The sequence below is a fragment of the Toxotes jaculatrix genome, chromosome 14, assembly GCF_017976425.1.
Source record: "Toxotes jaculatrix isolate fToxJac2 chromosome 14, fToxJac2.pri, whole genome shotgun sequence".
Lineage (NCBI taxonomy): Eukaryota > Metazoa > Chordata > Actinopteri > Toxotidae > Toxotes > Toxotes jaculatrix.
Genome location: NC_054407.1, coordinates 18,300,856 through 18,312,489, shown reverse-complemented (window position 1 = coordinate 18,312,489; position 11,634 = coordinate 18,300,856). Strand labels below are relative to the sequence as shown.

General features: G+C 41.7%; 1 protein-coding gene across 2 annotated transcripts; it reads left to right on the top strand.

Annotated features, from left to right (window-relative positions):
• Window positions 1-3,158: 3,158 nt before the first annotated feature.
• Window positions 3,159-6,636, top strand: adcyap1b (adenylate cyclase activating polypeptide 1b). 2 transcript variants are annotated; one of them, XM_041055346.1, is made up of 5 exons: window positions 3,159-3,414; window positions 3,822-3,926; window positions 4,893-5,027; window positions 5,410-5,514; window positions 6,163-6,636. In XM_041055346.1, the coding sequence occupies exons 2-5, from the start codon at window positions 3,823-3,825 to the stop codon at window positions 6,344-6,346; spliced, it is 528 nt and encodes a 175-aa protein (XP_040911280.1). In that variant the 5' UTR covers window positions 3,159-3,414; window position 3,822; the 3' UTR covers window positions 6,347-6,636. The 2 variants fall into 2 exon arrangements, with proteins under 2 accessions (XP_040911280.1, XP_040911281.1); XM_041055347.1 differs by lacking the exon at window positions 5,410-5,514.
• The last annotated feature ends 4,998 nt before the right edge of the window (window positions 6,637-11,634 follow it).

Sequence of the window (11,634 nt, the reverse complement as noted above, 5' to 3'; positions counted from 1 at the left end):
TGGATGGAGCTGTTTAATCTTTGAACCTCATTCACAATGTGTAGGAAAACGGCGCCCTCTAGGTTTTATAAAATGATGAATGGGTTTACGTAGGCCATTTACTCTAAGTTGAAGAACGTGTTCTAATAAATGGCTCTTTGCAGCACATGCTGTAAAACGGTAGGCAGTTAACACATGTCGAACGATGGCAGTTTAACTTCCTATGGCTTCAGTCCAGCAACATTTCCAAAAGGATTTAAAGTGGGCCTAGGCCTAGACTGTTTATATGTATAGTTCATGAAAATAAAATGCTGGGGGTGAGGCTGGTTTTGAGAGGGGGAATATTTAGATTGCATATTAAACACCTTGCATCAGCAAAGACAAATGACAACAGCTATAAAACTGCGGTGTATGAGACCTGATGCTGCTGAGGATTTTTTTTTTTTTTTTTTTAAGTAATTCTGAAGTGATTTGCTGACCCCTACTGACTCTGACAGCAGCACTGCAAGTTTCCCCAGGGGGACTTATCCTAGGAGGCCCCTGTGGGAAACAAGATGTAGTCAGCTACCACACACACACACACACACACACACACACACACACACACACAAACACAAACACAAACACAAAAAAAACAGAGAAAGAATCCTATATTTCCTTTGTCATTCCTGCAATTTTGTAAACAAATAAACATAAAATATTAATATTTGTTACAAAAAAGTTCAAATTCAAGGTTCTCTTACCAGTTCTTTTCCATAATTCATGGTCTTTTTCAGCGAATGGAACTTGCTCAGGTGTTTGGTTAGATTATTCTGTCACAGATATGTACTTCTATAAGATAAATAAGCAATAAACATCCATGCTCAAATTAAACAATGTGTGTGCCTGTAGTTTGTAGGCCATAAACACTTCTTTACACGCGCACCTTTATCACTGATTCCCAACCCGGGGCTTGAGATTTCTCCAGGGGGTCACAAGATAAATCTGAGGGGTTGAGAAATTATGGAAGATTGTAACTGCCTAAATGAAAACAAGTCAAACAGAAATAAAGTGAAATACAATGTGAACTGTTGTATGTTCCATATATTCTTGTAATGTGTGCATTCATTGTGTCGTAATTTCAAACTGAATGTGTTGTTTGTCCACTGCCTGTAAAACAACATACAGAAGTGCCGTCTAGTCTCACGCCCCTATCAGCTGGAGGACACAATTTGTCTGTGACTTTCAAAAGCACTGTGAAAAGAAATCTATTTAATGACGTGACAACACAGTGATTCAGATTTAGTTAGGAACATAAACATTGGTGGTTCTGGGTTATGGCACTTCCTGAAAGGCTAATGCTGCCATTCTTCCTAGGAGGATGGACCTGAAGGTCTAAAACATAAAGCCTACATCTTAAAGAAAATACATATTACAATGCATATTGTGTTTCACTTCATGACAATGATTCTGCTGTAAAAGCACAACTGTTTAAGATTCTGCTCGTTTACATCATGAAGACCAAACGCAGGTGAGGTGGAGGGGGGGTTTCCTCATCTGTCCCTTTTCCCTCATGCGTGGACTCACTGAGTGGTGATGATGAATGAACCTCAGCGGTCTTTTCACTGCCTTCCTCATGATGGCGCCGTTTGCTTAGACTACGCAGAGCTGCGTCTCTACCTACTGTACCAGGCCTAAAATTAGCAGTCTGCTCCAGTAAAAACATATGGGGTTTAAGTTGAGCTCTTCCAAGGTAGAACAAGAAGAAGAAGAAGGGGTTGCCCCCCCCCCTCTCTGGTGACTGGCTCTGTTCGTCATTTTGCGTCAGAGTAAACAAAACGCTGACGTTAATCTCTCCTCTCTTTGGCAAACTCTTCAGCTGGTTGGTTGGTGAGCTATAGGTCTGATTCAGTCGTGTCCAGTGCAGCATCAAAAGGTGCGGTGACCTCCGGTCCTCCAGTCGGTTGATCACAGCGAGGCCCCACACAGGCCCACGGCACGAGCTTTTACAGCTTTTACGTCCCTCCTCCAAATTAAAAGTCTCTTCTAACTCGCCTCCGACACACTCTGCTGTAAGCCATCACTTTTATGTGCCATGAATGTTAATGTCAGGTTTATTCTTACAGTCGAGTCTGCTGTAGGTCTATTAGTAGAAAACAATAAATTGCATATTACAGATAAAGATACAGCAACAGTAAAGAGATTCGACTTATTACCACAAAACATGAGCCCAGTATGAGTGGCAAGAAAAAGGCCCGACTGCTTCTTTGGTTAATTGTCACATCCGTAACAGCACGTCTAAGAGCCCTCTCTCGGATTTTTTTCGTTTTAACGTATCAATCAACACATTATAATGATACAGACAATTTCAGAACAACGCTGGGAGAACCGGTGAGTCGTTTATTAAGCCACGCAGGCTGATAGCTCTCTGAACCGGCATCCTGCGTCACCAGCCTGTGTTCAAATCAGATTACGTGCCTCGTTTATTTCAACAATCTAACGGAAAGGCCGGGGCCTTAGCGCTGTCGTTGCGTGGCCATTAGAGCCACCACCACCAGCAATTATTGGAAATGATTAGGAAAAGTGACTGCAAAGTCAGAAAGCCGCAATTTGAGACGAATCATTTCAGCAGCGGACAGCTCCTGACTCCCCAGAGGCCTTGAACTTGGTCTGCGGAAGCCTGATCCCCCTTCCATCAAAACCACCCAGTCACATGAAACCACCACCACGAGCAAGGATGATCACTTCCCAGCTCAGTCATAATCATAAAAGCCTAATTGGACTTCTTGATGACGTGTGGGAGGGGGCAGGGGTTGGGGTGGGTCGCGGTGAGGGACAAATTGATCCGTATTGGCTGTCACACCGTCCTGTGCAAAGTTCATGAATTCATGTATGCAACAATTTGTGTGTGTGTGTGTGTGTGTGTGTTTTTTTTTTTTTTTTTTAAAGAAGAAACTTTGGAAGTAAACTTCCATCTTAGGAGGGAGGTGGGGGGTGAGTCTGACAGATGCATCGATGAGGAAGGAACTGTACTATTATATTCCGGGAGGAAGACTTGATGACGTCTATAGCATCCTTAATGTGACTTATTGGAGAGAGGAGGAGGAGGAGGGAGGAGGAGGGCGAGGGGGGCAAGGCTTACGATACATGGATAAAAATCCAAGGCAATCACAGCACAGGACAAAAGTTTAGAGCAACGATATGTAGACGAACATACAGCGCACTTTCCCACCGAGTTTTTGTTCGGCTGCGCGACTGGTTGAGTCCTATCAATTGTGCATAAAAGTGAGCTAGGCTGCACTGAGGGGAACATAAGGAGACGACGGAGGCGCTTCAGCCCGGAAAAGAAAGATAGCCTACCGTCTCTCTCTCTCTTTCTCACACACACACACACCACCACAGCCGCGCCCGGATCGCATCCTACAGCACAGCGCTCTCCCTGCTCTCCTGCTATAGGTATGTGCTTTGTCTGCGGATTGTCTTAAATCTCGGAGTAATTCATTGATGGAGAGCGAGATAAAGTAATGGAAATTATTCATTTTTCTACCTCTGCACTGCATGGAGATCAGGTGTTTTTTTTTTTAATGACTCTGGTCGCTGCATGCAAAGGATTTGGTGTCAATTCCACAGTTAAACTTTTACGAAAAGGGAGGGGGAAAAAAAACAGAAATCTTTTCATCTTTTTGTTTTGTGCAATCGGACGCTGCGTTTATCGAGTTAATTTAAAGAGGTTTATATTCGACCCAGCGGTTTAGTTTGTAATAAGAGAAGTAGCACAGCATGTGAATTTGATAGAACAAAGAGTGAGCATGTTGTTTCTTCAGGAGTGACTAATCTGTTTACTGTTTTTCATTTTCTAACAGCATGGCCAGTTCGAGTAAAGCGACTTTAATCTTGCTCATCTACGGAATCTTAATGCACTACAGCGTCTTCTGCACACCTATCGGACTAAGTTACCCTAAGATTAGGTAGGTGTCTGTTCCTTATCCAGCTTTATAACCTTTTAACTGTTGTAGTCCTTTTTTAAAATGTGTATATTTTAAACGCAGCTGACACCCCTTTTGTTCACTGATGGCACTGCATTGTGATTAATTATGAAGTGATTGGATCTGCACAACTCTATATCAAATAACTGCGCGTAATTGCGCACGAACAGTGCGCGCAATTTAAAGTCTGAGAATTGTGGGAAATACGGTGTTTTCAACGCACACAAAATGCGAGTCTCGTGTGGAAATTGCGTAGAAGTATCTGTCCGGTGGGACGGTTCGCAGAACTCCCCTTATTAAAAATGAGAGTGCAAGTCAATGCAATGGATAGCCCTGGGGATGACGGTGGACTGGCGTCACCAAGGAGAGGCGAGGCAAAACGAATAGGAGAGCTCTATGCGTTTAAGATTTATTCTTCTTTTTCTACGAAAAGCATGTCCATAATTTGGGCGTGGCTCTTATTGATTCTAATTTTTCTCTGCTAATTACAGCATTCTTTTCATAAAATTTTTTTTTTGGCTCCACGCCTACACCAAACGTGATCATTTTCACACCCATTGTTTCGATGTTTAAATAATTAATGAGTCTGTAGCCCGTGTTTAGAGCAGAAGCACCTATGTGGAATAAAAAACGGATTTTCCCCATTAAATGATGTATTTAAAGATAGAAAAAAATAAAGCTTGTGCACATTTAACACATTTCCAAACATTATTTTTTGGGTGAAATTGAAATAATTCGTTTTCTGGTTTTATTTAAAAACACCCACAGGTTTTTGCTTTTGCTTTTTATTTTTATTTTATTTCATTTCATTTTCTTTGCTCTGTGTTTAAATGCATTTAGCCTCCCACTGATTTCATAAGAAGGATGCAGACATTTTGGCATTCTTTCACTCCTGCGTCCCACTTGTGCGCAGATCAAATTTGTGATGAACGCTCTCCTCTTTTGCAGACTTGAAAACGACGCCTTCGATGAGGATGGGAATTCATTATCCGACATGGGTTTTGATAGCGATCAGATTGCTATACGAAGCCCACCATCCCTAAACGACGACGCGTACACTCTATACTACCCACCAGAGAAGAGGTAAATGTGCTCTCACATCACAGCTGAAGCCTTGAGCCAGATTCCATTTTGATGACTTTTTTGCTGTTTGCGATAATGTTTGCTTGCTTTGTTTTTTTTTTCTCCCAGAGTTTCTCATGTTATTTGTTCAGTGTTATTTTCATACCGAGTAGCCTAAAATGTTGATTCCAATACTGTTAATACTCCAGATACAAGCTCGGCACGTACGGAAGGATAGCCTGTGTGTAAAAAAAAAAAAAAAAAAAAAGGCTCCGATTTAATTGCACCTGATGTGATACTGGACCTGAGGGTGGGCGGGGGACATTTTAGGCTACTTTTGATCATTTTGTCTGCGCTTTTTAGTCACTGATGATCTATGTGTTTTGGCGTTTTATCATCTCAGACCAGAAAGGCATGCTGAGGAAGAATTAGATAGAGCCTTGAGGGAGATCCTGGGTCAGTTAACAGCGAGACATTATCTGCATTCTCTGATGACAATTCGTGCAGGGTAAGGGCATTTCTTATAAGCGTTCACCTGCAGTCATCATGTTATATGCACAAGTCCAGGCTGCTGCATCGCTGTCTATTCATTTTATGTCCGTGTTTTATTTATTTATTTATTTTAATCTCTCCATATATATCTATAAAAAACGTCTAGACATTTTCATTACACCGTTTATTTTTGCTTTTTTTTTTTGTTTATTTATTTTGTTGTTGTTGTTGTGGTTGTGGCGTGGCTCTGCGTTCATGATTCCTCCCTTACGAATGAGGGTCAGTTTTCTGAAACTAAAATACACTGCGATTAATATGATGTGATCAGTCTATAAATTGATTTTGTTTGCCCAAGCACTGTTGAAATATCTTGCGTCAGAATACGCAATGGGCTCTAAATGAATAATTTATAACTTCTCTAAAACGCTTAAATCAGTTTCTTTTACGCTGTCTTGCTTGTCCGCGTTTTTTTTTTCGAAACGAAAACTAGGATTAAAGGCCCATAAATGCATTATTAATGACTGTAGGCAACTTTGAATCATGCAAGGATGAGGAGCTTATCAAAGCTAATATAAAATCAGAAAGAGCAGCAATCTGTTGAGAGGTGGGAGTTTACAGTGTTAACTAATGTGATTTTTTTTTGTTTGTTTGTTTGTTTTCCCAGTGACGACAACAGCATGGAGGACGAGTCAGAGCCCTTATCCAAAAGACATTCAGATGGGATCTTCACCGACAGCTACAGTCGCTATAGAAAGCAGATGGCCGTGCAGAAATACCTGGCAGCGGTTCTGGGAAGAAGGTACAGACAGAGAGTTAGGAACAAAGGACGCCGACTTGCCTATTTGTAGCGTTGTTAAAGCGCCCAAACTGCCCTCCTGTGTATATACATCCAGTCGTTAAATCATTCAGATATATCTGACCAACCAGTGGATTGCGCCTGTGTTCTTTCAACATGTATTTATGTATGAAGTAAAGCCATTAAAATGAATATTTTAATAATAATATCGTTTTTTTTTCTTTTTGTACAAAAGCACTTGATACCGCACAGTTATACTTTGTGGACCAATATTTTATTTTCATGTTAAGATGTTGAAAACAAAACAAAATGACTCCAAAAAAAAAAAAAAAAAAAAAAAAAGGAAATTAGAAAAAAAAAGATAATTGTGCACCTTCAACGTTATGCGCTTGAAATCTTTAAAGGTCATCTACATATGCAGAAAATAAATAGATTTTAAAAAGACAATCAAAGTATTGAATGTTATACTTATTTTTGTAACCAACGTTCTATTTTTTTAGTGTTGTTTGTTTTCCTAACAGGCCCAAAGAAGCAGTGAGCATGCTATGTGAGGCATATCCGGCTTTATCCTAAATGATAGATGTTGCCCTTGTCCACCCTTCTCCTCGCTCCCTTAATGGGAGCTCTGTGGGTTTGTATAGCTTGCTGCCCCTCCGGGGGAATTCAGATGGCTTTTGTTGTACAGCCTCTCATTTGATGGATAACTGATTGACTTACACGGTCATTCAACGTAACTGGTGGTAAAATTCCGACCCTCTTTTAAACAGAAATTTCATTGCAGGCTTTTGCAAGGGCTTTATTGCCTTTACTAAAAAGATAAAGGAAGCACTCAAGTTGCTGTTCACAGTATGCGGCAAACACTGCTTGCTCACTTGCCTCAAAGTCATTCACTGTAGGAGATACATCATGCTCGACAGGACTGTGTAAAGAATGTTCCATATGTGTGTATTATGTACAGTATAGAAACTACACAGTGCACATATTCATCTCAGTGTTGTCTGTGTTCAGTCAACAGAACTATTTGGAAAGAATGTGCTTCAACTGTTGATTGTATTTGGGCAGCACCACAAATATTCAGAAAGGACCCAGAACATGTAAGAAGCTGGAGATGAAGCATTTTTGTTTGTTTGTTTGTTTGTTTTTTGAGGTGGAGAGGAAAGGTAGCATCTGAGTTACAGCGAGGAATATTTAACCTACTTCTTATTTATTGGTGCATGTGGAAACTGACACCTTGCTAGTTTTTGCTTAGAAACGGCATGCCATCATGCTTTTTTGGATTGTGCTATTTGGGAGGTGGGCTGTGTTAAGCCTATTTCAGCAGCAACCCCCCCCCCCCCCCCCCCCTCCACTAAGATGTGTTGGAAATGTGAACAAGGAGGGCTAGAGGTGGTGGAAACTGGTACTGCACTGACTTGTTGAATTTTTTTACCTCCCCTGCTGCTTGCATTGTGGATGTTATAAGGCAAGACACTGGACTCCCTTTTTGCTGATTGCCTTTGTCCTAGTAGTGGTTTTTAGAGATTCTTTTGCTTCTAGGTCGCCATGCTAAAGTGTTGATTTGACAGTGCTGTGGTTCAACTGTTAAGACGAAGCTGATCTGTGTTAGATGTCTACTGGGTATGTGCAGCAAGGACGTGATAAAGAGATGAGGAGAGTGTTAGGAAGAGACTGTATATGTGTGTGTATGTGAGAGAGAGAGAGAGAGAGAGAGAGAGAGCAAAGTAGGCTGTTACATAAGAGACAGGTTACAGCACCCATGAGCCAGAGAGAGGTTGTCACACCTGAAACAAACAGGAGGTGAGAGCGCCACCGCCGCCTCACCTCACCTGCCAAAGTTAGACCAGGGTCAATGAGTCTGATGGAAAATATCAGACGTTGAATTCCCTTCGCTTTGGTTTCAGCAGAGGCATTAACAAGACGTGAGTGAGGCTGGACGAGGCCACTCAGAGTTTCCCTCTCGCACTAGAACGGAGGTGAATGAGGAATTCAGCCCTCCAGCAGAGGGATCTTCCCACTGACTTTTATTAGAGAGATATCTTATGTATTTATTCAATATTATGCAAATGCAGCTTTATGCACCCCTGCAATCCAATCAGTGGCCTGTGTTCCCCCCATAGAAACTATCAATACACGCTTTCTTCAATTTGGCTTATACAGGCTTTGTGTGAACGTGTGTGCGGAAGTAGATGTGTGCGTACTGGTGCGCGTTTGTGTCTATGCGCGAGTGTGTCTGTGTGAGTGTGTGTGTGTATTTAAGGTTTGTTTGTGTGAATGAGCGGCTGAGCGCGCATGTGGAGGTGGAAACAGCTTTTGGCTTTGGTGCCTTGCTTCGACGTGAGAAAAAAAGAAAACTAAAAAAAATTCGCCACAAGTGACAGATGGCAATTTTAGTGGCCCTACAATGCTGCAGTCCATTAGCTTACATTGAAACTTCCTTTTACTCTGTTTAATTGCTCGGCTTAGTCTGCCCCGACAGTAGTAGAATTAGGCTTTCTTTTTAAAGCATGGCCAATGATTTATCGAGTTAAAAAAAAAAAAATGAAAATAAAAAAAAGAACAGAATGTATATGTTGGTGGAGCAGGCAATGTGTGTGTATGTGTGTGTGTGTGTTTGTGTATGTGTGCATGAGTCTGGGGTGTTCAGTGTCTGTGAGAGTTGTGAACAATGACCAGTGTTTGTTACTGTTGATTATGAGGTGTTGTTGATTATTTTGCTATTGGTCAGTAATTTATTAATCAGAAAAGAGCACCAACACGTTATTTACAACTATGTGCATCACTATCTAGAATTAAAGGGTTTCAGAACAAGAAAAAGAGATTTTGTTCAGATCATAGAAAATGCCTGTTGTTGATATTTCTGAAAGCGCCAAACGCCTTACTTCAATGTTTAATCTCTTATCTATCTGAAAATAATGTGTTTTAAAAGTGAACATTAGTACAAGTGACATCGTTATACACACAGGAGTCCTTATATGGGGTTTTACGTTTCTCAATGTTATGAAAGTGTTGTAAGATTTGTATGAATAAATTTTTGTAAACAACATTTTCTAATCAATGTCTAATCTTTGAAACGCATCATTTGTAAGGTGATACACATGCTGTGAAACAAAGACAGTGCGGCAAAGATAGGGAGCTACAGATGGGCGGCAAATTAAAGGAAAAACCAACATAAAGAATCTTAGTAAGGTGCTGGGCCACCATGTGCTGACAGAACAGCTTCAGTGAGCCTTGGCATTGATTCTACAAGTCTCTGAACTACACTGGAGGGATGAGCACCATTCTTCCAAAAGATATTCCCTCATTTCGATGTTTTGGTGATGGTGGGTGAGAGCGTTGTCTATGACGTCGGTCCAGAATCTCCATCAGGTGTTCAACTGGGTTGAGATCTGGTCACTGTGAAGGTCATAGCATATGATTCACATCAGTTTCATGCTCAAACCATTCAGTGACCCCTCATGGCCCTATGGATGGGGACACTGTCATCCTGGAAGAGATCACTCCCATAGGGGTAGTAATGTTTCATCATAGGATGAAGTCCATCTCTTGGAATAACTTTGTATTGATCTGCAGTGATCTTTACTTCTAAAGGGGCATGTGGACCCAAACCATGCCAGCAAAATGCCCCACATGGCATAACAGAGCCACTGTAGGGGTCAGGCATTCAGGCCTGTTCCTTTCTCTTGGTGTATGCCTCACATGCAGATGCCCACTTGTTGAGAATATGACCATATTTCTTTTTTGTAGACCAGTGTCTGTGGTTTTTGAACCACTTTGTAATGAGGGGTTAATGCAGGGCAGTCTTACTATAACATCCATCTCTATGGAGTTGCTGACGGACTGTTCTTGATGGCACAGTCTGATCACATCCTGCATTGGCATTTTCAGTCACCTGAGGAAGAGTTGCTCTTACGTTTTTCCTTATATATATCGCACTAATGTTTGGGCATCTTGGCCATCAAATGTGCTTCTATCTACCACAACAGATCTGGTGGAAATGCATCTGTCCCTGCTCCAACAATGAACCTTCTTTCAAAGTCACCGAGATCTTTTCCTCTTGGCATCTTGATACAACGTGAGAATCAAATGGGCCTGCTCGGCATGTTAAGTTGCTTAATTGTACCATGCAGTGCACCTGTGTGGACGCATCTGCATTGGTTCTCATTCTCCAGTTTTTCCTTTAATTTGTCACCCGTCTGTATGTAAAGTCTTTTGTTTGCAACTTACATCAGAATCAAGCTTAAGTCTTCCTTCAACAGTTGAGTTTCCACGATCACCAAGGGCCCCATATTTGTCAGAGCAGAGATCTTCTCCTGAAACAAACACAAACCTCAAGTAATATTACAGAAAATAAATTGAAACATCCTTCAGCAATCACAACGCCAGCTCCGCTGTTCTCCAGTGGGTTATGTCAATCTGAAGTCCTATCAAGTTAAATTTATCTTTCCAAAGCCAAATCAACAGAAACGAAACAGCAAACCCGAGGAACTCACAGCACTGGGCACTGTGAGGAATTGGTCTGTCAGCAAGAGACACTTTCGTTGCATCATAAACAAAAATCAAAGCGAGGTGTATTTGGTGTCTTGTATTGATCAATCCTCTTCACGTAATGACATTTCCAGTTGGCTTTAGAATTTCTTCTCGCAGTTTATCAAATGAAAATGGAGTAAATATGCTTAAATAAATGCACCTGTAATTCAAACGGAAGAGCCATCCACCAAGGAGCACATCAAGAAGAGCTACGACCCTGGACTGAGCAGCAGAGCTCAGATATTCCCTCCTCCTGGAGCTGCCCTGTCTTTCTCCTCACTCCATCCTTGGCCTTGGAAGTGCAGCTGTGTCCCGTGGGAGAGGAGGATGGGTGTGGCAAAGGAGTGTGTTTGTGTGTGTGTGTGTGATCTGATCTTCATCAGCCAGCAGGAGTGTGTGCGTGAGTGAGTGCACATGCACCAGAGCTCAAATAACCCAATCAGAGAAATGTTGCATGGCAACGGTCCACAAAGGGACACGATTATGTATACGCATGTGTCAAGTGTATTTGTATGTGTGGAAAAGGACTGAGACAGAGAGATTGTGTATGCGCCTGTGAGTGTGTGCGAACATGTCTATGGTTGTTTGTGTGCTCTACACAGGTAGACCTTGAGACCTTGAGCGGGCTCTGCATTGGGATGGGGTTCTACATTACATCTTACAATTGTGTATACACACAGACACACACCCTGCCTGTAGAATAGAGGCAGCACAGATACACACTGCGTGTCGCTCACAGACACTGCAATAACACCAGCAGTCACTGGAACGGGTGGTAAATAGGATTAATGAAATTCAACAAAATGAATTAGC